General features: G+C 48.7%; 1 protein-coding gene and 1 long non-coding RNA gene across 3 annotated transcripts in view; one reads left to right on the top strand and one right to left on the bottom strand.

Annotated features, from left to right (window-relative positions):
* The first annotated feature begins 872 nt into the window (after nucleotides 1-872).
* On the top strand, nucleotides 873-9,125 carry LOC116967387 (myosin heavy chain, cardiac muscle isoform-like). The gene is made up of 9 exons (XM_033013897.1): nucleotides 873-1,443; nucleotides 1,917-1,995; nucleotides 2,604-2,713; nucleotides 3,291-3,369; nucleotides 3,978-4,087; nucleotides 4,666-4,744; nucleotides 5,406-5,517; nucleotides 7,404-7,526; nucleotides 8,339-9,125. The coding sequence occupies exons 1-8, from the start codon at nucleotides 1,039-1,041 to the stop codon at nucleotides 7,516-7,518; spliced, it is 1,089 nt and encodes a 362-aa protein (XP_032869788.1). The 5' UTR covers nucleotides 873-1,038; the 3' UTR covers nucleotides 7,519-7,526; nucleotides 8,339-9,125.
* A 9,434-nt stretch (nucleotides 9,126-18,559) lies between these two features.
* Nucleotides 18,560-23,131, bottom strand: part of LOC116967376 — a 5,275-nt gene continuing 703 nt past the window's right edge. The window contains exons 2-4 of one of the 2 annotated variants that reach the window (XR_004410207.1): nucleotides 21,604-21,715; nucleotides 19,942-20,064; nucleotides 18,560-18,878 (exon numbers count right to left, since the gene is read on the bottom strand). This is a non-coding gene — a long non-coding RNA (uncharacterized LOC116967376). Of the gene's footprint in view, nucleotides 18,879-19,941; nucleotides 20,065-21,603; nucleotides 21,716-22,418; nucleotides 22,452-23,030 lie in introns of those variants that run through there. The other variant, XR_004410208.1, reaches the window with a different exon arrangement.

Below are 23,131 nucleotides of genomic sequence, written 5' to 3' on the forward strand. Positions count from 1 at the left end.
TCACTAAGCTGAGATATCCAGGGGACAACGTTTCATCTGAAAGAAGCTCGGAGAGAAAGCAGGAGAATGGGGTTAGGACGGAGAGATAGATCAGCCATGGTTGAATGACGGAGTAGACTTGATGGGCCGAACGGCCTGCTATCACTTTTATGAAGGCTTGTCTGTGGCCGGGGGATGGGAGGGGGCTGGAGATGTGGGAGCGGAGGGGCAGGGAGGAGGGTGAAAGCCTCCAGCGTCTTCAATGTGGGCTGCAGGAAGCATGGCAGACACCACCCCTCCCCCCAGTCAGTATCTCAGTGTTGATAGGACCTGCGGCTAGATTTCGTCAATGACTGGCACTGTGTGTGTCTTTAGTTTCGGTTTCATTTCAGACTGGACAGTTTTTGTTTCCCAGTTTTGTAAACCGCACACGGGCCAGAACAGATGGTGACTCACAGCCAGTCTGCAAAACATGTTGTGTTACTAACTCCTTCCTCATTTCATTAGCCATAGGGGTAAATGTAGGCCATTCGGCCCATTGAGTCTACCCTACTATTCAGAATTGCGTGTTAACCAGTCGGAGTAAAGACTGTACATGATTACAATCGAGCCGTCTAACTAAAGACATTCATTCTCATCTCCTTCCTAAAAGAACATCATTTAATTTCTAGGCTGTGACCTCAAGTCCTCGACTCTCCTCATAGACAATCTGCCGAGACACTCAGAGTAACAATCTGCGGAGTAACTCAGCATCTCTGCAGAGAAGGAGTGGGTGATAAGAAGGGTCTCGACCCGAAACGTCACCCGTTCCTTCTCTCCAGAGATGCTGCCTGTCCCGCTGAGTTATTCCAGCATTTTGTGTCTATCTTCTGTTTAAACCAGCATCTGCAGTTCCTTCCTACATATTTAATCTGTCAGCGGAGGCTAATTCTGGTCGTCAAGGAGGAAGTGGACCATTTGGGGCTGGCTCGGAACCAGCGAGGAGATGCGGACCGCCTCCAAACTCCAGCGGCTCAGCACTTGGTCCGTTGCAGAAGGACGCAGCCGGCGGCTAGAAGAATGCGGACAATTCGGATCTCTCACCTGGTCCAGGGACCTTGGTCGCTGATGACCATCCTGTGCCTCTGCCTCCTGTTCCTCTACGTCCTTGTTCGGGGCGGGCAGCAGCACATCCAGCCCGGGTCCGGGGAGCTGGACAAGCTGCGGGTGGAGGCGGCCAAGCTGCGGGTGGAGGTAACTGGGCTGCGGGAGAAGACGGCCAAGCTGCGGGATGAGGCGGCCAAGCTGCGGGATGAGGCGGCCAAGCAGCGGGTGGAGGCGGCCAAACTGCGGGTGGAGGCGGGCAAGCAGCGGGTGGAGGCGGCCAAACTGCGGGATGAGGCGGGAAAGCTGCGGGTGGAGGTAACTGGGCTGCGGGTGGAGGCGGCCAAGCTGCGGGATGAGGCGGCCAAGCTACAAGAGCAGGTAGCGGGGTTGCGGGGGAAAGGCGGGAAAGGAGCTACACAGTAGTGAGCAAAGATACTAGAGGAGCGCTACACTAATGGATAAAGTAGTGAGGGAGTTTACACTAACACTAATCCTACACACACTTTGGAGTTTGAGGTTTTTATTGTCACAGTGAAAACCTTTAGTTGCGAGCTAACCAGTCAGCGGGAAGACAATACGTGATTACCATGGAGCCGTCTACAGTGTACAGATACATGATAAGGGAATAACGTTTAGTGCAAGGTAAAGCCAGCAAAGTGGAATTATAAAATAGTCCAAGGGTCTCCAATGAGGTCGATGGTAGTTCAGGACTGCTCTGCAGTTGTTGGTGGGATGGGTCAGTTACCTGATAACAGCTGGGAAGAAACTGAACTTACATAGGATCCAGAGAAATACTTTAAGCAAAGTCATATTTTTTACATTTCAGTATTTTCTTGTGTCTTTTTAAACAGATGTCTGCTCAGAATGAGATGATCAAAAAACTGCAAGATCAGAATCGGGCCTTGGAGTTCAAAATTGACAAAATGCAAGGTCAGTTCAACAACAATTGCATTTGTATAGCGCCTTGGAGAATGTTCCTAAGTACTAGAGAAAACTATATATGTTGAATAAAATTCGATGCTAAGCCGGTGAGTTGGAGAATGAGGCCATCTTTCGTCAGAAGGTGATGAATCTGTGGAATTCTTTGCCACAGACGGCTGTGGAGGCCAAGTCAGTGGATATTTTTCAGGCAGAGATGGAAAGATTCTTGATCAGTGCGGGTGTCAGAGGTTATGGGGAGAAGGCAGGAGAATGGGGTTAGGAGGGAGAGATAGATCAGCCATGATTGAATGGCGGAGTGGACTTGATGGGCCGAATGTCCCTATTCTACCCCTATCACTTAAGACCTTAAGTCTACTCCGCCATTCAATCGTGGCTGATCTATCTCTCCCTCTCAGCCCCATTCTCATGCCTTCTCCCCATGACCACTTGACACCCACACACTTGTCACAGCTGACATAAGAAGGTCATAGATGGGGTCATACAGCGTGGAGCCAGGCCCTTCGGGAGGGGGATAGTATGCTTTAAAACTCATCAGGAAGCTGAAATATCCATCCTTTCTCTCCAAATCCACCATCTTCAAATTCTTCTTTTGATAGGTGATCTTCATGGCTGTCGGAATGCGAGCGTGAAACACGGAGAACTGGTGCAAGGATTGAAGCGCAGTTTGGAAATCAATGAAGGCCAAAACTCAAACCTACGGAAGGAGGTAGCGGGGCTGCAAGGGGAGGTTGCAGGACATGGGGCTGCGGAAAGCGGAGCTGCGGGGAAAAGCTGGTGACTGGACACTAGTGAAGGAGCGTTCACTATTGGGCAGTAGTGAGGGAGCTACCCTGAGTCCACATCGACCAGCGTTCCCCGCACACTAACACTATCCTACACACACTAGGGACAATTTACAATGATTCCAAGCCAATCAACCAACAATCCTGCACGTCTTTGGAGTTTGAGGCTTTTATTGTCACAGTGAAAAGCTTTAGTTGCGAGCTAACCAGTCAGCGGGAAGACAATATGTGATTACAATCGAGCCGTCCACAGTGTACAGATACATGATAAGGGAATAACGTTTAGTGCAAGAGCAAGCCAGTAAAGTGGGATTATAAGATAGTCCAAGGGTCTCCAATGAGGTCGATGGTCGTTCAGGACTGCTCTCCAGTTGTTAGTGGGATGGGTCAGTTACCTGATAACAGCTGGGAAGAAACTGAACTTACATAGGATCCAGAGAGATACTTTAAGCAAAGTCATGTTTTTTACATTTCAGTATTTTCTTGTGTCTTATTAAACAGACGTCTGCTCAGAATGAGATGATCAAAAAACTGCAAGATCAGAACCGGGCCGTGCAATCCAAAATTGACAAAATGCAAGGTCAGTTCAACAACAATTGCATTTGTATAGCGCCTTGGAGAATGTTCCTAAGTACTAGAGAGAAATGTATATGTTGAATAAAATTCGATGCTAAGCCGGTGAGTTGGAGAATGAGGCCATCTTTCGTCAGAAGGTGATGAATCTGTGGAATTCCTTGCCACAGACGGCTGTGGAGGCCAAGTCAGTGGATATTTTTCAGGCAGAGATGGATAGATTCTTGATCAGTACGGGTGTCAGAGGTTATGGGGAGAAGGCAGAAGAATGGGGTTAGGAGGGAGAGATAGATCAGCCATGATTGAATGGCGGAGTGGACTTGATGGGCCGAATGTCCCTATTCTACCCCTATCACCTAAGACCTTAAGTCTACTCCGCCATTCAATCGTGGCTGATCTATCTCTCCCTCTCAGCCCCATTCTCCTGCCTTCTCCCCATGACCACTTGACACCCACACACTTGTCACAGCTGACATAAGAAGGTCATAGATGGGGTCATACAGCGTGGAGCCAGGCCCTTCGGGAGGGGGATAGTATGCTTTAAAACTCATCAGGAAGCTGAAATATCCATCCTTTCTCTCCAAATCCACCATCTTCAAATTCTTCTTTTGATAGGTGATCTTCATGGCTGTCGGAATGCGAGCGTGAAACACGGAGAACTGGTGCAAGGATTGAAGCGCAGTTTGGAAATCAATGAAGGCCAAAACTCAAACCTACGGAAGGAGGTAGCGTGGCAGCGAGGGGAGGTTGCGGGACATGGGGCTGCGGAAAGCGGAGCTGTGGGGAAAAGCTGGTGACTGGACACTAGTGAAGGAGCGTTACACTATTAGTCAGTAGTGAGGGAGCCACACTGAGTCCACACCGACCAGCGTTCCCCGCACACTAACACTGTCCTACACACACTAGGGACAATTTACAATGATTCCAAGCCAATCAACCAACAATCCTGCACGTCTTTGGAGTTTGAAGTTTTTATTGTCACAGTGAAAAGCTTTAGTTGCGAGCTAACCAGTCAGTGGGAAGACAATACGTGATTACAATCGAGCCGTCCACAGTGTACAGATACATGATAAGGGAATAACGTTTAGTGCAAGAGCAAGCCAGTAAAGTGGGATTATAAAATAGTCCAAGGGTCTCCAATGAGGTAGATGGTAGTTCAGGACTGCTCTGCAGTTGTTGGTGGGATGGGTCAGTTACCTGATAACAGCTGGGAAGAAACTGAACTTACATAGGATCCAGAGAAATACTTTAAGCAAAGTCATGTTTTTTACATTTCAGTATTTTCTTGTGTCTTATTAAACAGATGTCTGCTCAGAATGAGATGATCAAAAAACTGGAAGATCAGAACCGGGACTTGGAGTTCAAAATTGACGAAATGCAAGGTCAGTTCAACAACAATTGCATTTGCATAGCGCCTTGGAGGATGTTCCTAAGTACTAGAGAGAAATGTATATGTTGAATAAAATTCGATGCTAAGCCGGTGAGTTGGAGAAGGGGGTCATAAGTTCATGTGATAGGAGCAGAATGAGGCCATCTTTAGTCAGAGGGTGGTGAATCTGTGGAATTCCTTGCCACAGACGGCTGTGGAGGCCAAGTCAGTGGATATTTTTAAGGCAGAGATGGATAGATTCTTGATCAGTAGGGGTGTCAGAGGTTATGAGGAGAAGGCAGGAGAATGGGGTTAGGAGGGAGAGATAGATCAGCCATGATTGAAAGGTGGAGTAGACTGGATGGGCCGAATGTCCCTATTCTACCCCTATCACTTATGATCTTAAGTCTACTCCACCATTTAATCGTAGCTGATCTACCTCTCCCTCTTAACTCCATTCTCCTGCCTTCTCCCCATGACCCCTTGACACCCACACACTTGTCACAGCTGACATAAGAAGGTCATCGATGGGGTCATACAGCGTGGAGCCAGGCCCTTCATGTATGCTTTAAAACTCATCCGGAAGCTGAAATATCCAGGGAGCAAAGTTTCAGCTCAAAGAAGCTCCATCCTTTCTCTCCAAATCCACAATCTTCAAATTCTTCTTTTGATAGATGATCTTCATGGGTGTCGGACTGAGAGCGGGAGGCACGGGGAACAGGTGCAAGGATTGAGGCGCGATTTGGGTGACTGTGGAAGACAAAACTCAGACATTCGGTATTCTCTGTAAGTCCTTGTGTCTTTATGAAATAGAATTTGGTTTTGGGTGCTATTATAACATATAACAACCATATAACAATTACAGCACGGAAACAGGCCATCTCGACCCTTCTAGTCCGTGTCGAACACGTATTCTCCCCTAGTCCCATATACCTGCGCTCAGACCATAACCCTCTATTCCTTTCCCGTCCATATAACTATCCAATTTATTTTTAAAGGATAAAAACGAACCTGCCTCCACCACCTTCACTGGAAGCTCATTCCACACAGCCACCACTCTCTGAGTAAAGAAGTTCCCCCTCATGTTACCCCTAAACTTCTGTCCCTTAATTCTCAAGTCATGTCCCCTTGTTTGAATCTTCCCTACTCTCAGTGGGAAAAGCTTATCCATTGATTATCTATTGACTACCTTTGATCACCCGTACACCAGTTCTATCCCACACACTCAGGACAATTTACGGAAGCCAATTAACCTACAATCATGCAAGTTTTTGGAATGTGGGACCCGCATTTGATGCTGACCATGGGTGCTGTTTGTACAGTGTTTGTATGTTCTTCCCGTGACCATCATGGGGTTTCTCAGGAAGCTCCGGTTTCCTCAAACATCCCAGGGATGTGCAGGTTTGCAGGTTAATTGGCTCATGTAAAGTTGTGAATTGTCCCTGGTGTGAGATAGTGCTAGTGTACGGGTGGGTGATCACTGGCCGGCATGGACTCAGTGGGCTGAAGGACCTCTTTGTACACTGTGTCTCTAAACTAAAACCCAAGCCGTCACAGAGAGAACATATGAAGAGCGGAGCTAGCGGAACTCAAGAGCGGAACTAGCTATCAATACATGGAGGGGACAGGGGGGACACAATATTTTGGCAGCCACGCGCGTATGCGCACACACACACATGCGTGAGGCTTCGGAGGCTCAATCCAGCGCTAAATGCAGCTCAACTCTGCCTGTCTCACCGGATTAACTACAGCCCTGTCTGGACTGACGGGACACCAACGCTGTTTCTCCGCGCTGGCCATATTTCCCGCAAGTCCAGGAAGGCGGTAGGCTCACCTGGCGGGACAGGCAGAGTTAGCTGGGTTTAGCGCTGTTTCTCTGCGCTGGCCCGTCTGACTCCCGACCAAAGATCCTATAGCGGAGGATCTTTGCTGCCGACCTTTATCAACCTTCTATGACCTCTCTGGCCACCTGTGGGGGGGGGGGGCACTCGGGAGGGGACAGGACAGCGCCGGAGACCTGGCCGGGATTGATCCTGGCTGCGGATGAGGCGCAGGTCTATGCCACGTCTCCCTCCTCCAATCATCGCGCTGAATCATGTCCAGCCCCCATTGCCTGCTGACCGACGTCTCTCTCGTCCAATCGGCGCCCTCGATCATCAGTCCCACCCCCACTATCTCGCTGAAAGCGGAGATTTCACCGGATTTTAAAATCACCGGGTTCTCCGCCCCTACTCTCTACAGACAGCACCCGTAGTCAGGATCAAGCCCGGGTCGTGCAACTCTACCGCTGTGCCGTGTCTGCGGCATTCTCTGCCTCAAAGGGCGGTGGAGGCCGGTTCTCTGGATACTTTCAAGAGAGAGCTAGATAGGGCTCTTAAAGATAGCGGAGTCAGGGGATATGGGGAGAAGGCAGGAATGGGGTACTGATTGGGGATGATCAGCCATGATCACATTGGATGGTGGTGCTGGCTCGAAGGGCCGAATGGCCTCTACTCCTGCACCTATTGTCAAATGTCACCGTGCCGCCCGTAATGGGTTATGGAGGGAATTGCCCTGAGAGTTTGGCTCACGAAAGGCCAGACCAAAGCTGGGCTTCTGGAAGACCATTCTTCAACCTCCTTTTTAAAATAATAGCGAATTAATTCAGAATTACCTGCATTTATTTCTTACAGACAAAGCTGCCGGAAGCAAGAATGCGATTGGCAGGATGATAACAAATGGTGGCTCAATTTGCCGTTGGGTTTGGGCTGTTTCCTGCGTTGTTGCCTCGGCTATTGTTTCAAATAACATGAATGGTAAGTTGAAGGCTCAACTGATGCACAGTGGGGGGGAATAGAGGGTGTATGAGTGGGTGCAGGGCTCATCAGGCCAAGGAGCAGAATTAGGCCATTCGGCCCATCAAGTCTACTCCGCCATTCAATCATGGAAGCGGTGAGTTATAGGGAGTGGGTGGTGGGGTGGGGGGGGGGGGTGATATCGTGGGGGGAATGGGTGTGGTAAAGTTAGTGATAGTATGGGGGGGGGGTGGAGGGGGGGCAGAAAGAGTTGTGGGAGAGGGAATCCTTGGGATGGTGACGTGGATACAGCCCAGACCATCACACAAACCAACCTCCCTTCCATTGACTCCATCTACACCTCACACTGCCTTGGCAAGGCCAGCAGCATAATCAAGGAACAGTCTCATCCCGGCCACTCCCTCTTCTCCCGTCTCCCATCAGGCAAGAGGTACAGAAGTGTGAAAACGCACACCTCCAGATTCAGGGACAGTTTCTTCCCAGCTGTTATCAGGCAACTGAACCGTCCTACCACAACCAGAGAGCAGTCCTGAACTACTATCTACCTCTTTGGTGACCCTCGGACTATCCTTGATCGGACTTTGCTGGCTTTACCTTGCACTTAACGTATTTCCCTTATCATGTATCTGTACACTGTAAATGGCTCGATTGTAATCTTGTATTGTCTTTCCACTGACTGGCTAGCACGCAACAAAAAGCTTTTCACTGTCAGGTCGGGACCTTCCTCAGACCGAGGGGAGGGACAGGGAGGTTATGAGGTGATAGGAAAATAGAAATGTCTGAATATCCTGTTGTGCCCTTTAAATCCCAAGGCAGACCTTGAAGGTTGGAAACTCCTGTCTGAAGGGAAGGTGGTTATAAACAGAATGATGATCCTCTCGGTGTGACCCTTGAGAGAACGTTATCGTGAAGATCTTTCCCCACAGTTCTGCTCCACCTGAATGGTTCTGCTGTGGTGTGAGTGGACCTCCGCCATGGCCAGCATCCTTGGCACCCCCTTGTTCAATGAGTTGGCAATGAGTCTGCAAGCCAGGCTTGGTTGGGTGACAAGGGTGCGGTGATGTGGAGATAGGTAGAGGCATGGGACACGGAATGGGAAAGAACCACCGCGGATATGGGTCCCGTTCCCTCGCCCGCCCCGTTATAGACTTTACACCCCATGTCCACCACCCTTGTATCCACATCACACTGCCCTCTGCAATGTTACATCAATGTTCCATTCACTGCAAACTACAAATAATATTCCTTCCTGTTCACCAACGCTATCAACCGATTATCACAAAAGATAGACAACAAATGCAATGCTGGAGAAACTCAGCGGGCGAGGCAGCATCTATGGAGTGAAGGAATAGGTGACGTTTTGGGTCGAGACCCTTCTTCAGACAGAGAGATGCTCCCTGGCCCAGTGAGTTACTCCGGCATCTTCCATGTAAACCAGCATCAACAGATCTTTCCTACACGTTCAATTAACATTTCTGCTGTTTCCACGCAATTCAACAAGTGTGAATTGTTCCTGGTCCACGCGCACAGTGGCTATGGATTTAATATGTGTGTATTTTTTAAATTCTGATTAAATTTATAATAAAATATCACGATTTATTAAAAAAACAGGTCTCAAATCAGATTTTCTTGCTTCCACTTTATTAGAACTCCTGTTATTCCCAAACCAAGTCTGGATATTGTTATTTAATTCACCGGACATGGATGTCACGGTGGTGTAGCGGTAGAGTTGCTGCCTCACAGCACCAGACCCGGTTCCATCCTGACTATGGGTGCTGTCTGTACGGAGTTTGCATGTTCTCCCCGTGACCTGTGTGGGTTTTCTCCGGGTGCTCCGGTTTCCTCCCGCGCTCCAAAGGCGTGCAGGCTTGTAGGTTAATTTGGCTTTGGTGAAATTGTAAATTGTCCCTAATGTGTGGGATGGTGTTAGTGCGCTGGGTGAGTTGCTGGTCCGTGGGCCGAAGGGCCTGTTTCTGCGCCCTATTTCTGAAGCCTAAAGTCAGTCGGCAGAGCTTTAGATCGATGACGTTTCGGGGCAGGACCCTTGTTCAAACTTTGAATCAGTCTGAAGTTGGGTCTCAACCCGAAACACCATCGATCCACGTTGAAACCTACTGATGAAACTGGCAGCAGACGGTCGCGGCGAGTCGCGACGACCCGGCAACAGGCGAGGGTGGGCGGCGAGCCTGGAGGCTGCGGACCAGACAGGAGGTTCGAGGGATTCGCCCACGGATGTTGGACAAGAGATGGGGGTCTGACCTGCACCCTCAAGGGACGGGATGGGAGGGGGCTAAATAGGGGGGGGGGGAAGGGTGTTGGAGGGGGACTACTGCCATGTGGGGGGCAGGTAGTAGATAAGACTGTTCGCTACTTCTGTAACTTTGTCGGTGCCAACATGTGGCAACACTTGTGCATTGCACACGTTGCACACTTCTTGTCCAGTCCACACACAAGATTAGAAGTTGTTCAGCCAGAGCTGAACACACGTCTCGGCATCTGCACACAATGGTGTCTGTCCTGTTGCTTCTTGCGCGTGGTGGTGGAGACACGGCCGCGATCGATGTGAACACTCTTTCCTTGACCCCAGCGTGTACACCAAACAAGCGTTTCACCAGCCACGTACATGTCACACTAAAGTATATTTCATTCATAAATGCTAAAATAAGGAACTGCAGAGGCTGGTTTGCAAAAGAACACACAGAGTGCTGGAGTACCTCAGCGGGTCAGGCAACATCTCTGGAGTAGGTAGATGGGTGATGCTTCAGGCAGGAACCCTTCTTCACACTTTGGGGGCGGGAGGTGGGGTGGGGGTGGGGGGTGGAAGGGAGAAGAGAGGAGGATCAAGTGATAGGTTGACAGGTGAAAATGGATGGTTGGACAAAGGCCACAGATGTAAAGACAGAAGGTGTGAGACAAGAGGATTGATGAGTTGTGAATTGTGAAGCTAGAGAAAGGAATGTAGGTGGAAGGGGAGGGGGTGGCAGAGTTGCTGCCTTACAGCGCTTACAGCGCCAGAGACCCGGGTGCTGTCTGTACGGAGTTTGCACGTTGTCCTGTGACCACGTGAGTTTTCTCCGAGATCTTCGGTTTCCTCCCACACTCCAAAGACGTACAGGTTTGTAGGTTAATTGGCTTGGTAAAAATACATATTGTCCCTAGTGTGTGTAGGATAGTGTTAGTGTGCGGAGATCACTGGTCGGCACGGACTCGGTGGGCCGAAAGGCCTGTTACAAGGGACTGTAGGTGCTGGAGTGTAGGATGAAAAACAGAACTCATTGGGTCAAGCAGCATCTGTGGAGACAAAGATTGCGGGTGGACACGCGGGGTGGATCGAAGATCCGTCGGTCAATGGGACCGGGAGCCCGGTACAGTCCCAGAATTAAAGGACATTCCTTTCGGGAGGAGATGTGGAGGAATTTCTTTAGTCACAGGGTGATGAATCTTTTCTATACCGGGGTATCCAGAACTGAACACAATGTGGCCTCACTCTCAATGTGGCCTCACAATACTCTTTAGTCAGAGGGTGGTGAATCTGCAATTCCTTGCCACGGAAGCCTGTGGAGGCCACGTCCGTGGATATATATTAAGGCAGTGATTAGCACGGGTCATATGAGGAAAGACTGGATAGACTCGGCTTGTACACGCTAGAATTTAGGAGATTGAGGGGGGATCTTATAGAAACTTACAAAATTCTTAAGGGGTTGGACAGGCTAGATGCAGGAAGTATCAGGGATAGTATCAAAGCAAAAGATGAAGCATAGAAATTAGCCAGAAAAAGCAGCCAACCAGAGGACTGGGAGAAATTCAGAGACCAGCAGAGAAGGACAAAGGGCTTAATTAGGAAAGGGAAAATAGATTATGAAAGAAAACTGGCAGGGAACATTAAAACTGACTGCAAACGTTTTTATTGTAAGGGTTTTCTGCGTCGAGCTTTCGCCCGACCTAAGGTCCCTGTGGTTTGCTCTGGTCCCTCGACCAGGCTGCGCACACTGGTTCCCCGTGAGTGGCGCGACCCACTCATCCCCTACGGTTCTAGACACTGGACTTAGTTGCAGGAGTGTTGATAGTGCAGAAAATTCAACCAGATTTGAAGACCAGGGTTTAAACAGGAAAAAAAACCTTTATTTAGCGGTTGGGACTACGGTACATGAATACTTTGACACAGTTCTATAAGGCATATGCATAATTACAGTTCCTGTTTCGGGATCATAAACGCAATAACTACGATACAATACTCGAGTGCGGGATGGGGAACGTACGGCACATCGTAAAATTTGCCAGCACATCTACACTTACACCCACGTTAATATAACCCCCTCCCCCTCCCCTCTACACTAAACTATGTCCAGGATGTGCAGGATCGGGGTACATGCTCACCATGGGGCGATTACTGAGGTTACTGGCTGGTCGTGCTGCTTCCTCCGATTAGGTGGCTGTGGAAGGGTCGTCTCGGTCTTTCGGGTGGTCCCGGGGGTTCACCTCGCCCAGGGGTCCTAATGCTTTCCTTTTCTTTCCACGTGGCGGGGACTCCAGCCGGAGTGTGGGTCACACTAGACACCGTGTACTTTTTAAGCGCTGTCCTGTGTCCTCTCTCTCTCTCCGCAAGTCTCCAGATTCGTTCAGTGACTCCTTCTGTGTCTCCCCCCTTTTTTCCTTTCTTAAACCCAAAAATCGTGGCCAGTTATTCTAATCCTGACCCGTCCTATCTCCCGCCAGATCTCGGGATCTCTTTGCTTACAAGATGGGTTTCGAGCTCTCTCTTTGTTCTGCGTTATGTCCGGGAGTACCGGTGATGGCTAGACGGTCTGTTAATTTGTTTCTCGATAAGAGGTGATGGCTTTAACTGGTTTTCCCATCACCGGCCAGGTAGGTTTCTGTGGGCTATTGTGCTCCCTTAACGAGATTAACAATGTAGGTCGGCTTGGGGCATTGTGATGCCTGCTGATGTCAGCGCCCCAGTGTCTGGACTTCGACCTAGTTTCGGGGGTTTCTGCACGGCCAATATCCATCTATTGTTCAGGCCGTGACTTTGCAGAAACCCAGAGACTGGGCTGTGGGGTTTCGCTTTTGTGGCTGGTCACGAGGTCCCGCGGCCATCTTGGGCCCCACTGATTGTGACATCCCTTGTTAAAACTGACCGCAGCTTTTCTCTCTCTCAGTCCCAGTCCCGTATAAAAAATGTCCAAAATGCAGCTCGTTGGTTTTGTTGATTGTAGCATGAGGGAAAACATCTCAAATCTTACAATATGTGAAGAGTAAGAGATTAGTTAAAACAAATGCAGGTCCCTTGCAGTCAGAAACAGGTGAATTGATCATGGGGAACAAGGACATGGCGGAACAATTGAATAACTACTTTGGTTCCGTCTTCACTAAGGAAGACATAAATAATCTGCCGGAATTAGCAGGGGACCGCGGGTCAAAGGAGATGGAGGAACTGAGTGAAATCCAGGTGAGCCGGGAAGTGGTGTTAGCTAAATTGAATGGATTAAAGGCTGATAAATCCCCAGGGCCGGATAGGCTGCATCCCAGAGCACTTAAGGAAGTAGCTCCAGAAATAGTGGATGCATTAGTGATAATTTTTCAAAACTCTTTAGATTCTGGAGTAGTTCCTGAGGATTGGAGGGTAGCTCCAGAGGGAAGGAGAGAGAAAACGGGGAATTACAGACCATGTTAGTCTAACATCGGTAGTGGGGAAACTGCTAGAGTCAGTTATTAAAGATGGGATAGCAGCACATTTGAAAAGTTGTGAAATCATAGGACAAAGTCAGCATGGGTTTACGAAAGGTAAATCATGTCGGACAAATCTTATAGAATTTTTCGAGGATGTAATTAGTAGAGTGGATAGGGGAGAACCAGTGGATGTGGTGTATCTGGACTTTCAGAAGGCTTTCGACAAGGTCCCACATGAGAGATTAGTATACAAACTTAAAACACACGGTATTGGGGGTTCAGTATTGATGTGGATAGAGAACTGACTGGCAAACAGGAAGCAAAGAGTAGGAGTAAACGGGTCCTTTTCAGAATGGCAGGCAGTGACTAGTGGGGTACCGCAAGGCTCAGTGCTGGGACCCCAGCTATTTACAATATATATTAATGATTTGGACGAGGGAATTGAATGCAACATCTCCAAGTTTGTGGATGACTAAGCTGGGGGGCAGTGTTAGCTGCGAGAAGGATGCTAGGAGACTGCAAGGTGACTTGGATAGGTTGGGTGAGTGGGCAAATGCATGGCAGGTGCAGTATAATGTGGATAAATGTGAGGTTATCCACTTTGGTGGCAAAAACAGGAAAGTCGACTATTATCTGAATGGTGGCCGATTAGAAAAAGGGGAGATGCAACGAGACCTGGGTGTCATGGTACACCAGTCATTGAAAGTAGGCATGCAGGTGCAGCAGGCAGTGAAGAAAGCGAATGGTATGTTAGCATTCATAGCAAAAGGATTTGAGTATAGGAGCAGGGAGGTTCTATTGCAGTTGTACAGGGTCTTGGTGAGACCACACTTGGAGTATTGCGTACAGTTTTGGTCTCCAAATCTGAGGAAGGACATTCTTGCCATAGAGGGAGTGCAGAGAAGGTTCACCAGATTGATTCCTGGGATGTCAGGACTTTCATATGAAGAAAGATTGGATAGACTTGGCTTGTACTCGCTAGAATTTAGAAGATTGAGGGGGGATCTTATAGAAACTTACAAAATTCTTAAGCGGTTGGACAGGCTAGATGCAGGAAGATTGTTCCCGGTGTTGGGGAAGTCCAGGACAAGGGGTCACGGCTTAAGGATAAGGGGGAAATCCTTTAGGACCGAGATGAGAAAACCTTTATCACACAGAGAGTGGTAAATCTCTGGAACTCTCTGCCACAGAAGGTAGTTGAGGCCAGCTCATTGGCTGTATTTAAGAGGGAGTTAGATGTGGCCCTTGTGGCTAAGGGGATCAGGGGGGTGAAGGCAGGTACGGGATACTGAGTTGGATGATCAGCTATGATCATATTGAATGGCGGTGCAGGCTCGAAGGGCCGAATTGCCTACTGCTGCACCTATTTTCTATGTTTTTATGTTTCTATGTCACTGCCTGCCATTCTGAAAAGGACCCGTTTACTCCTACTCTTTGCTTCCTGTCTGCCAGCCAGTTCTCTATCCACATCAATACTGAACCCCCAATACCGTGTGCTTTAAATTTGCATACTAATCTCTTATGTGGGTCCTTGTCGAAAGCCTTCTGAAAGTCCAGATATAACACATCCACTGGTTCTCCCTTATCCACTCTACTAGTTACATCCTCGAAAAATTCTATAAGATTCGTCAGGCATGATTTACCTTTCATAAATCCATGCTGACTTTGTCCAATGAATTCACCACTTTCCAAATGTGCTGCTATCCCATCTTTAATAACTGACTCTAGCATTTTCCCTAATACCGATGTAAGACTATCTGGTCTGTCATTCCCTGTTTTCTCTCTCCCTCCCTTTTTAAAAAGTGGGGTTACATTAGCTACCCTCCAATCCTCAGGAACTACTCCAGAATCTAAAGAGTTTTGAAAAATTATCACTAATGCATCCACTATTTCTGGGGCTACTTCCTTAAGTACTCTGGGATGCAACATATCTGGCCCTGGGGATTTATCGGCCTTTAATCCATTCAATTTACCTAACACCACTAACCTGGATTTCACTCAATTCCTCCATCTCATTTGACCGCCGGTCCCCTGCTATTTCCGGCAGATTATTTATGTCTTCCTTAGTGAAGACAGAACCAAAGTAGTTATTCAATTGGCCTGCCATGTCCTTGTTCCCCATGATCAATTCACCTGTTTCTGACTGCAAGGGACCTACATTTGTTTTAACTAATCTCTCTCTCTTCACATACTTTTGCAGTCAGTTTTTATGTTCCCTGCCAGTTGTCTTTCATAATCTATTTTCCCTTTCCTAATTAAGCCTTTTGTCCTCCTCTGCTGGACTCTGAATTTCTCCCAGTCACCTGGTAGGCTGCCTTTTCTGGTTAATTTGTATGCTTTTGTTTTGATACTATCCCTGATTTCCCTTGTTATCCACGGATGTACTACCTTCCCTGATTTATTATTTTGCCAAACTGGGAAGAACAATTGTTGTAGTTCATCCATGCAGTCATTAAATGCCGTCCATTGCATATCCACTGTCAACCCTTTAAGAATCAATTGCCAGTCCATCTTGGCCAATTCACATCTCATACCCTCAAAGTTACCTTTCTTTAAGTTCAGAACCCTTGTTTCTGAATTAACTATGTCACTCTGCATCCTAATGAAGAACTCAACCATATTATGGTCACTCTTGCCCAAGGGGCCACGCACAACAAGACTGCTAACTAACCCTTCCTCATTACTCAATACCCAGTCTAGAATAGCCTATTCTCTCGTTGGTTCCTCTACATGTTGGTTTAGAAAACTATCCGGCATACATTCCAAGAAATTCTCTTCCTCAGCACCCCTGCCAATTTGATTCACCCAATCTATGTGTAGATTGAAGTCACCCATTATAACTGTTTTACCTTTGTTGCACGCATTTCTAATTTCCTGTTTGATGCCATTTCCAACTTCACTACTACTGTTAGGTGGCCTGTACACAACTCCCACTAGCGTTTTCTGCTCCTTAGTGTTTCGCAGCTCTACCCATATCGATTCCACATCCTCCAAGCTAATGTCCTTCCTTTCTATTGCGTTAACCTCCTCTCTAACGAGCAACGCTACCACACCTCCTTTTCCTTTCTGTCTATCCCTCCTGAATATTGAATATCCCTGGATGTTCAGCTCCCAGCCTTGGTCACCCTGGAGCCATGTCTCTGTGATCCCAACTATATCATATTCATTAATAACTATCTGCACATTCAACTCATCCACCTTATTACGAATGCTCTTTGCATTGAGACACAAAGCCTTCAGGCTTGTTTTTACAACACTCTTACCCTTTATACAATTTTGTTGAAAAGTGGCCCTTTTTGATTTTTTGCCCTGGATTTGTCTGTCTGCCACTTTTACTTTTCACCCCTCTGTCTCTCTGCTCTTGCACCCATCCCCCTGCCACATTAGTTTTAAATCCTTCCTGACAGCACTAGCAAACACTCCCCCAAGGACATTGGTTCCATTCCAGTCCAGATGCAGACCGTCCTGTTTGTACTGGTCCCACCACTCCCAGGACTGGTTCCGATGCCCTAGAAATTTGAATCCCTCCCCATTGCACCATTTTTCAAGCCACGTATTCATCTGCAATATCCTCCTATTTCTACTCTGACTGGCCCGTGGCACTGGTAGTAATCCAGAGATTATTACCTTTGAGGTCCTACTTTTAAGCTTTTCTCCAAGCTCCCTAAATTCACCTTGTAGGACCTCATCCCTTTTTTAACCTATATCGTTGGTGCCAATATGCACCACGACAACTGGCTGTTGACCCTCCCTCTCCAGAATGTTCTGCAGCCGTTCAATGACATCCCTGACCCTTGCACCAGGGAGGCAACATACCATCCTGGAGTCTTGCTTGCGGCCGCAGAAACGCCTATCTATTCCCCTTACCATTGAATCCCCTATTACTATTGCCCTTCCACTCTTTTTTCTCCCCTCCTGTGCCGCAGAAACACCCGTGGTGCCATGAACTTGGCTGCTGCTGCATTCCCCCGATGAGCCATCCCCCCCAACAGTATCCAAAATGGTATATCTGTTTAGGAGGGAGATGACCACAGGGGACTCCTGCACTACCTGCCTACTGTTTTGCTGGCTATTGGCCACCCGTTCCCTTTCTGTCCTCTTACATGTTGGCACCGACAAAGTTACAGAAGTAGCGAACAGTCCTATCTACTACCTGCCCCCCACATGGCAGTAGTCCCCCTCCAACACCCTCCCCCCCCCCCCCCTATTTAGCCCCCTCCCATCCCGTCCCTTGAGGGTGCAGGTCAGACCCCCATCTCTTGTCCAACATCCGTGGGCGAATCCCTCGAACCTCCTGTCTGGTGCGCAGCCGCCAGGCTCGCCGCCCACCCTCGCCTGTTGCCGGGTCGTCGCGACTCGCCGCGACCGTCTGCTGCCAGTTTCATCAGTAGGTTTCAACGTGGATCGATGGTGTTTCGGGTTGAGACCCAACTTCAGACTGATTCAAAGTTTGAACAAGGGTCCTGCCCCGAAACGTCATCGATCCAAAGCTCTGCCGACTGACTTTAGGCTTCAGAAATAGGGCGCAGAAACAGGCCCTTCGGCCCACGGACCAGCAACTCACCCAGCGCACTAGCACCATCCCACACATTAGGGACAATTTACAATTTCACCAAAGCCAAATTAACCTACAAGCCTGCACGCCTTTGGAGCACCGAAGGAAACCGGAGCACCCGGCGAAAACCCACACAGGTCACGGGGAGAACATGCAAACTCCGTACAGACAGCACCCATAGTCAGGATGGAACCCGTGTCTCTGGTGCTGTGAGGCAGCAACTCTACCGCTACACCACCGTGACATCCATGTCCGGTGAATTAAATAACAATATCCAGACTTGGTTTGGGAATAACAGGAGTTCTAATAAAGTGGAAGCAAGAAAATCTGATTTGAGACCTGTTTTTTTAATAAATCGTGATATTTTATTATAAATTTAATCAGAATTTAAAAAATACACACATATTAAATCCATAGCCACTGTGCGCGTGGACCAGGAACAAGTCACACTTGTTGAATTGCGTGGAAACAGCAGAAATGTTAATTGAACGTGTAGGAAAGATCTGTTGATGCTGGTTTACATGGAAGATGCCGGAGTAACTCACTGGGCCAGGGAGCATCTCTCTGTCTGAAGAAGGGTCTCGACCCAAAACGTCACCTATTCCTTCACTCCATAGATGCTGCCTCGCCCGCTGAGTTTCTCCAGCATTGCATTTGTTGTCTATCTTTTGTGATAATCGGTTGATAGCGTTGGTGAACAGGAAGGAATATTATTTGTAGTTTGCAGTGAATGGAACATTGCAGAGGGCAGTGTGATGTGGATACAAGGGTGGTGGACATGGAGTATAAAGTCTATAACGGGGCGGGTGAGGGAACGGGACCCATATCCGCGGTGGTTCTTTCCCATTCCGTGTCCCATGCCTCTACCTATCTCCACATCACCGCACCCTTGTCACCCAACCAAGCCTGGCTTGCAGACTCATTGCCAACTCATTGAACAAGGGGGTGCCAAGGATGCTGGCCATGGCGGAGGTCCACTCACACCACAGCAGAACCATTCAGGTGGAGCAGAACTGTGGGGAAAGATCTTCACGATAACGTTCTCTCAAGGGTCACATCGAGAGGATCATCATTCTGTTTATAACCACCTTCCCTTCAGACAGGAGTTTCCAACCTTCAAGGTCTGCCTTGGGATTTAAAGGGCACAACAGGATATTCAGACATTTCTATTTTCCTATCACCTCATAACCTCCCTGTCCCTCCCCTCGGTCTGAGGAAGGTCCTGACCTGAAACGTCACCCATCCTATCCCTCCAGAGATGCTGCCTGACCCGCTGAGTTACTGCTCCAGCACTATCCTCAGTGTAAACCAGCATCTGTACCTCCATTCTCCATTATCCGACCAGGATGCCCACTGACCCGAGCTCTCACAACAAGCTTTGCCCACACCCAGCTCCCCATTCTCTCTGCCCACATGCACCCCACAAATCACCCACCCCTCCCCCTAGTTCAGTTCAGTTCAGTGTATGGTCCTGTGTACAGAGGTACAGCGAAAAGCTTTTTGTTGCGTGCTAACCAGTCAGTGGAAAGACAATACAAGATTACAATCGAGCCATTTACAGTGTACATATACATGCTAAGGGAAATACGTTAAGTGCAAGGTAAAGCCAGCAAAGTCCGATCAAGGATAGTCCGAGGGTCACCAAAGAGGTAGATAGTAGTTCAGCGCTGCTCTCTGGTTGTGGTAGGACGGTTCAGTTGCCTGATAACAGCTGGGAAGAAACTGTCCCTGAATCTGGAGGTGTGCGTTTTCACACATCTGTACCTCTTGCCTGATGGGAGACGGGAGAAGAGGGAGTGACCGGGGTGCGACTGTTCCTTGATTATGCTGCTGGCCTTGCCAAGGCAGTGTGAGGTGTAGATGGAGTCAATGGAAGGGAGGTTGGTTTGTGTGATGGTCTGGGCTGTATCCACGTCGCCATCCCAAGGATTCCCTCTCCCACAACTCTTTCTGCCCCCCCCCATACTATCACTAACTTTACCACACCCATTCCCCACACCATATCACCCACCCCCCCCCCCCCCCCCCCCCACCACCCACTCCCTATACCTCACCGCTTCCATGATTGAATGGCGGAGTAGACTTGATGGGCCGAATGGCCTAATTCTGCTCCTTGGCCTGATGAGCCCTGCACCCGCTCACACACCCTCTATTCCCCCCCACTGTGCATCAGTTGTCCCATCAACTTACCATTCATATTATTTGAAACAATAGCCGAGGCAACAACGCAGGAAACAGCCCAAACCAAACGGAAAATTGAGCCACCATTTGTTATCATCCTGCCATTCGCATTCTTGCTTCCGGCAGCTTCGTCTGTAAGAAATAAATGCAGGTAATTCTGAATTAATTTGCTATTATTTTAAAAAGGAGGTTGAAGAATGGTCTTCCAGAAGCCCAGCTTTGGTCTGGCCTTTCGTGAGCCAAACTCTCAGGGCAATTCCCTCCAAACTCTCAGGGCAATTCCCTGACATTAGACAATAGGTGCAGGAGTAGAGGCCATTCGGCCCTTCGAGCCAGCACCGCCATCCGATGTGATCATGGCTGATCATCCCCAATCAGTACCCCATTCCTGCCTTCTCCCCATATCCCCTGACTCCGCTATCTTTAAGAGCCCTATCTAGCTCTCTCTTGAAAGTATCCAGAGAACCGGCCTCCACCGCCCTTTGAGGCAGAGAATGCCGCAGACACGGCACAGCGGTAGAGTTGCACGACCCGGGCTTGATCCTGACTACGGGTGCTGTCTGTAGAGAGTAGGGGCGGAGAACCCGGTGATTTTAAAATCCGATGAAATCTCCGCTTTCAGCGAGATAGTGGGGGTGGGACTGATGATCGAGGGCGCCGATTGGACGAGAGAGACGTCGGTCAGCAGGCAATGGGGGCGGGACATGATTCAGCGCGATGATTGGAGGAGGGAGACGTGGCACAGACCTGCGCCTCATCCGCAGCCAGGATCAATCCCGGCCAGGTCTCCGGCGCTGTCCTGTCCCCTCCCGAGTGCCCCCCCCCCCCACCCCACGGGTGGCCAGAGAGGTCATAGAAGGTTGATAAAGGTCGGCAGCAAAGATCCTCCGCTATAGGATCTTTGGTCGGGAGTCAGACGGGCCAGCGCAGAGAAACAGCGCTAAACCCAGCTAACTCTGCCTGTCCCGCCAGGTGAGCCTACCGCCTTCCTGGACTTGCGGGAAATATGGCCAGCGCGGAGAAGCAGCGTTGGTGTCCCGTCAGTCCAGACAGGGCTGTAGTTAATCCGGTGAGACAGGCAGAGTTGAGCTGTATTTAGCGCTGGATTGAGCCTCCGAAGCTTCACGCATGTGTGTGTGTGCACATACGCGCGTGGCCGCCAAAACATTGTGTCCCCCCTGTCCCCTCCATGTATTGATAGCTAGTTCCGCTCTTGAGTTCCGCTAGCTCCGCTCTTCATATGTTCTCTCTGTGACGGCTTGGGTTTTAGTTTAGAGACACAGTGTACAAAGAGGTCCTTCAGCCCACTGAGTCCATGCCGGCCAGCGATCACCCACCCGTACACTAGCACTATCTCACACCAGGGACAATTCACAACTTTACATGAGCCAATTAACCTGCAAACCTGCACATCCCTGGGATGTTTGAGGAAACCGGAGCTTCCTGAGAAACCCCATGATGGTCACGGGAAGAACATACAAACACTGTACAAACAGCACCCATGGTCAGCATCAAATGCGGGTCCCACATTCCAAAAACTTGCATGATTGTAGGTTAATTGGCTTCCGTAAATTGTCCTGAGTGTGTGGGATAGAACTGGTGTACGGGTGATCAAAGGTAGTCAATAGCACCCAAAGCCAAATTCTATTTCATAAAGACACAAGGACTTACAGAGAATACCGAAGGTCTGAGATTTGGTTTCCACAGTCACCCAAACTGCGCTTTAATCCTTGCACCAGTTCCCCGTGCCTCCCGCTCTCAGTCCGACACCCATGAAGATCACCTATCAAAAGAAGAATTTTAAGATTGTGGATTTGGAGAGAAAGGATGGAGCTTCTTTGAGCTGAAACTTTGCTCCCTGGATCTTTCAGCTTCCTGATGAGTTTTAAAGCATACATGAAGGGCCTGGCTCCACGCTGTATGGCCCCATCTATAACCTTCTTATGTCAGCTGTGACAAGTGTGTGGGTGTCAAGGGGTCACGGGGAGAAGGCAGGAGAATGGAGTTAAGAGGGAGAGATAGATCAGCTACGATTAAATGGTGGAGTAGACTTAAGATCATAAGTGATAGGAGTAGCATAGGAACATTCGGCCCATCCAGTCTACTCCACCTTTCAATCATGGCTGATCTATCTCTCCCTCCTAACCCCATTCTCCTGCCTTCTCCCCATAACCTCTGACACCCGTACTGAACAAGAATCTATCCATCTCTGCCTTAAAAATATCCACTGACTTGGCCTCCACAGCCGTCTGTGGCAAGGAATTCCACAGATTCACCACCCTCTGACTAAAGATGGCCTCATTCTGCTCCTATCACATGAACTTATGACCCCCTTCTCCAACTCACCGGCTTAGCATCGAATTTTATTCAACATATACATTTCTCTCTAGTACTTAGGAACATCCTCCAAGGCGCTATGCAAATGCAATTGTTGTTGAACTGACCTTGCATTTTGTCAATTTTGAACTCCAAGTCCCGGTTCTGATCAGTTTTTTGATCATCTCATTCTGAGCAGACATCTGTTTTTATAAGACACAAGAAAATACTGAAATGTAAAAAACATGACTTTGCTTAAATTATTTCTCTGGATCCTATGTAAGTTCAGTTTCTTCCCAGCTGTTATCAGGTAACTGACCCATCCCACCAACAACTGCAGAGCAGTCCTGAACTACCATCGACCTCATTGGAGACCCTTGGACTATCTTATAATCCCACTTTACTGGCTTGCTCTTGCATTAAACGTTATTCCCTTATCATGTATCTGTACATTGTGGACGGCTCGATTGTAATCACGTATTGTCTTCCCGCTGACTGGTTAGCTCGCAACTAAAGCTTTTCACTGTGACAATAAAAGCCTCAAACTCCAAAGACGTGCAGGTTTGTTGGTTGATTGGCTTGGAATCATTGTAAATTGTCCCTAGTGTGTGTAGGATAGTGTTAGTGTGCGGGGATCGCTGGTCGGTGTGGACTCAGTGTGGCTCCCTCACTGCTGCCTAATAGTGTAACGCTCCTTCACTAGTGTCCAGTCACCAGCTTTTCCCCGCAGCTCCGCTTTCCGCAGCCCCATGTCCTGCAACCTCCCCTCGCTGCCCCGCTACCTCCTTCCGTAGGTTTGAGTTTTGGCCTTCATTGATTTCCAAACTGCGCTTCAATCCTTGCACCAGTTCTCCGTGTTTCACGCTCGCATTCCGACAGCCAT

The sequence above is a fragment of the Amblyraja radiata genome, chromosome 39 (genome assembly GCF_010909765.2).
Source record: "Amblyraja radiata isolate CabotCenter1 chromosome 39, sAmbRad1.1.pri, whole genome shotgun sequence".
Classification (NCBI taxonomy): Eukaryota; Metazoa; Chordata; class Chondrichthyes; order Rajiformes; family Rajidae; genus Amblyraja; species Amblyraja radiata.

Excerpts from the sequence above, each read along its gene's own strand:
- LOC116967387 (XM_033013897.1), top strand. The coding sequence starts at position 1,039 with ATGCGGACAATTCGGATCTCTCACCTGGTCCAGGGACCTTGGTCGCTG. Across the intron at positions 1,996-2,603 it reads CAAAATTGACAAAATGCAAG|GTGATCTTCATGGCTGTCGG; the intron begins GTCAGTTCAACA and ends TTCTTTTGATAG. Across the intron at positions 3,370-3,977 it reads CAAAATTGACAAAATGCAAG|GTGATCTTCATGGCTGTCGG; the intron begins GTCAGTTCAACA and ends TTCTTTTGATAG.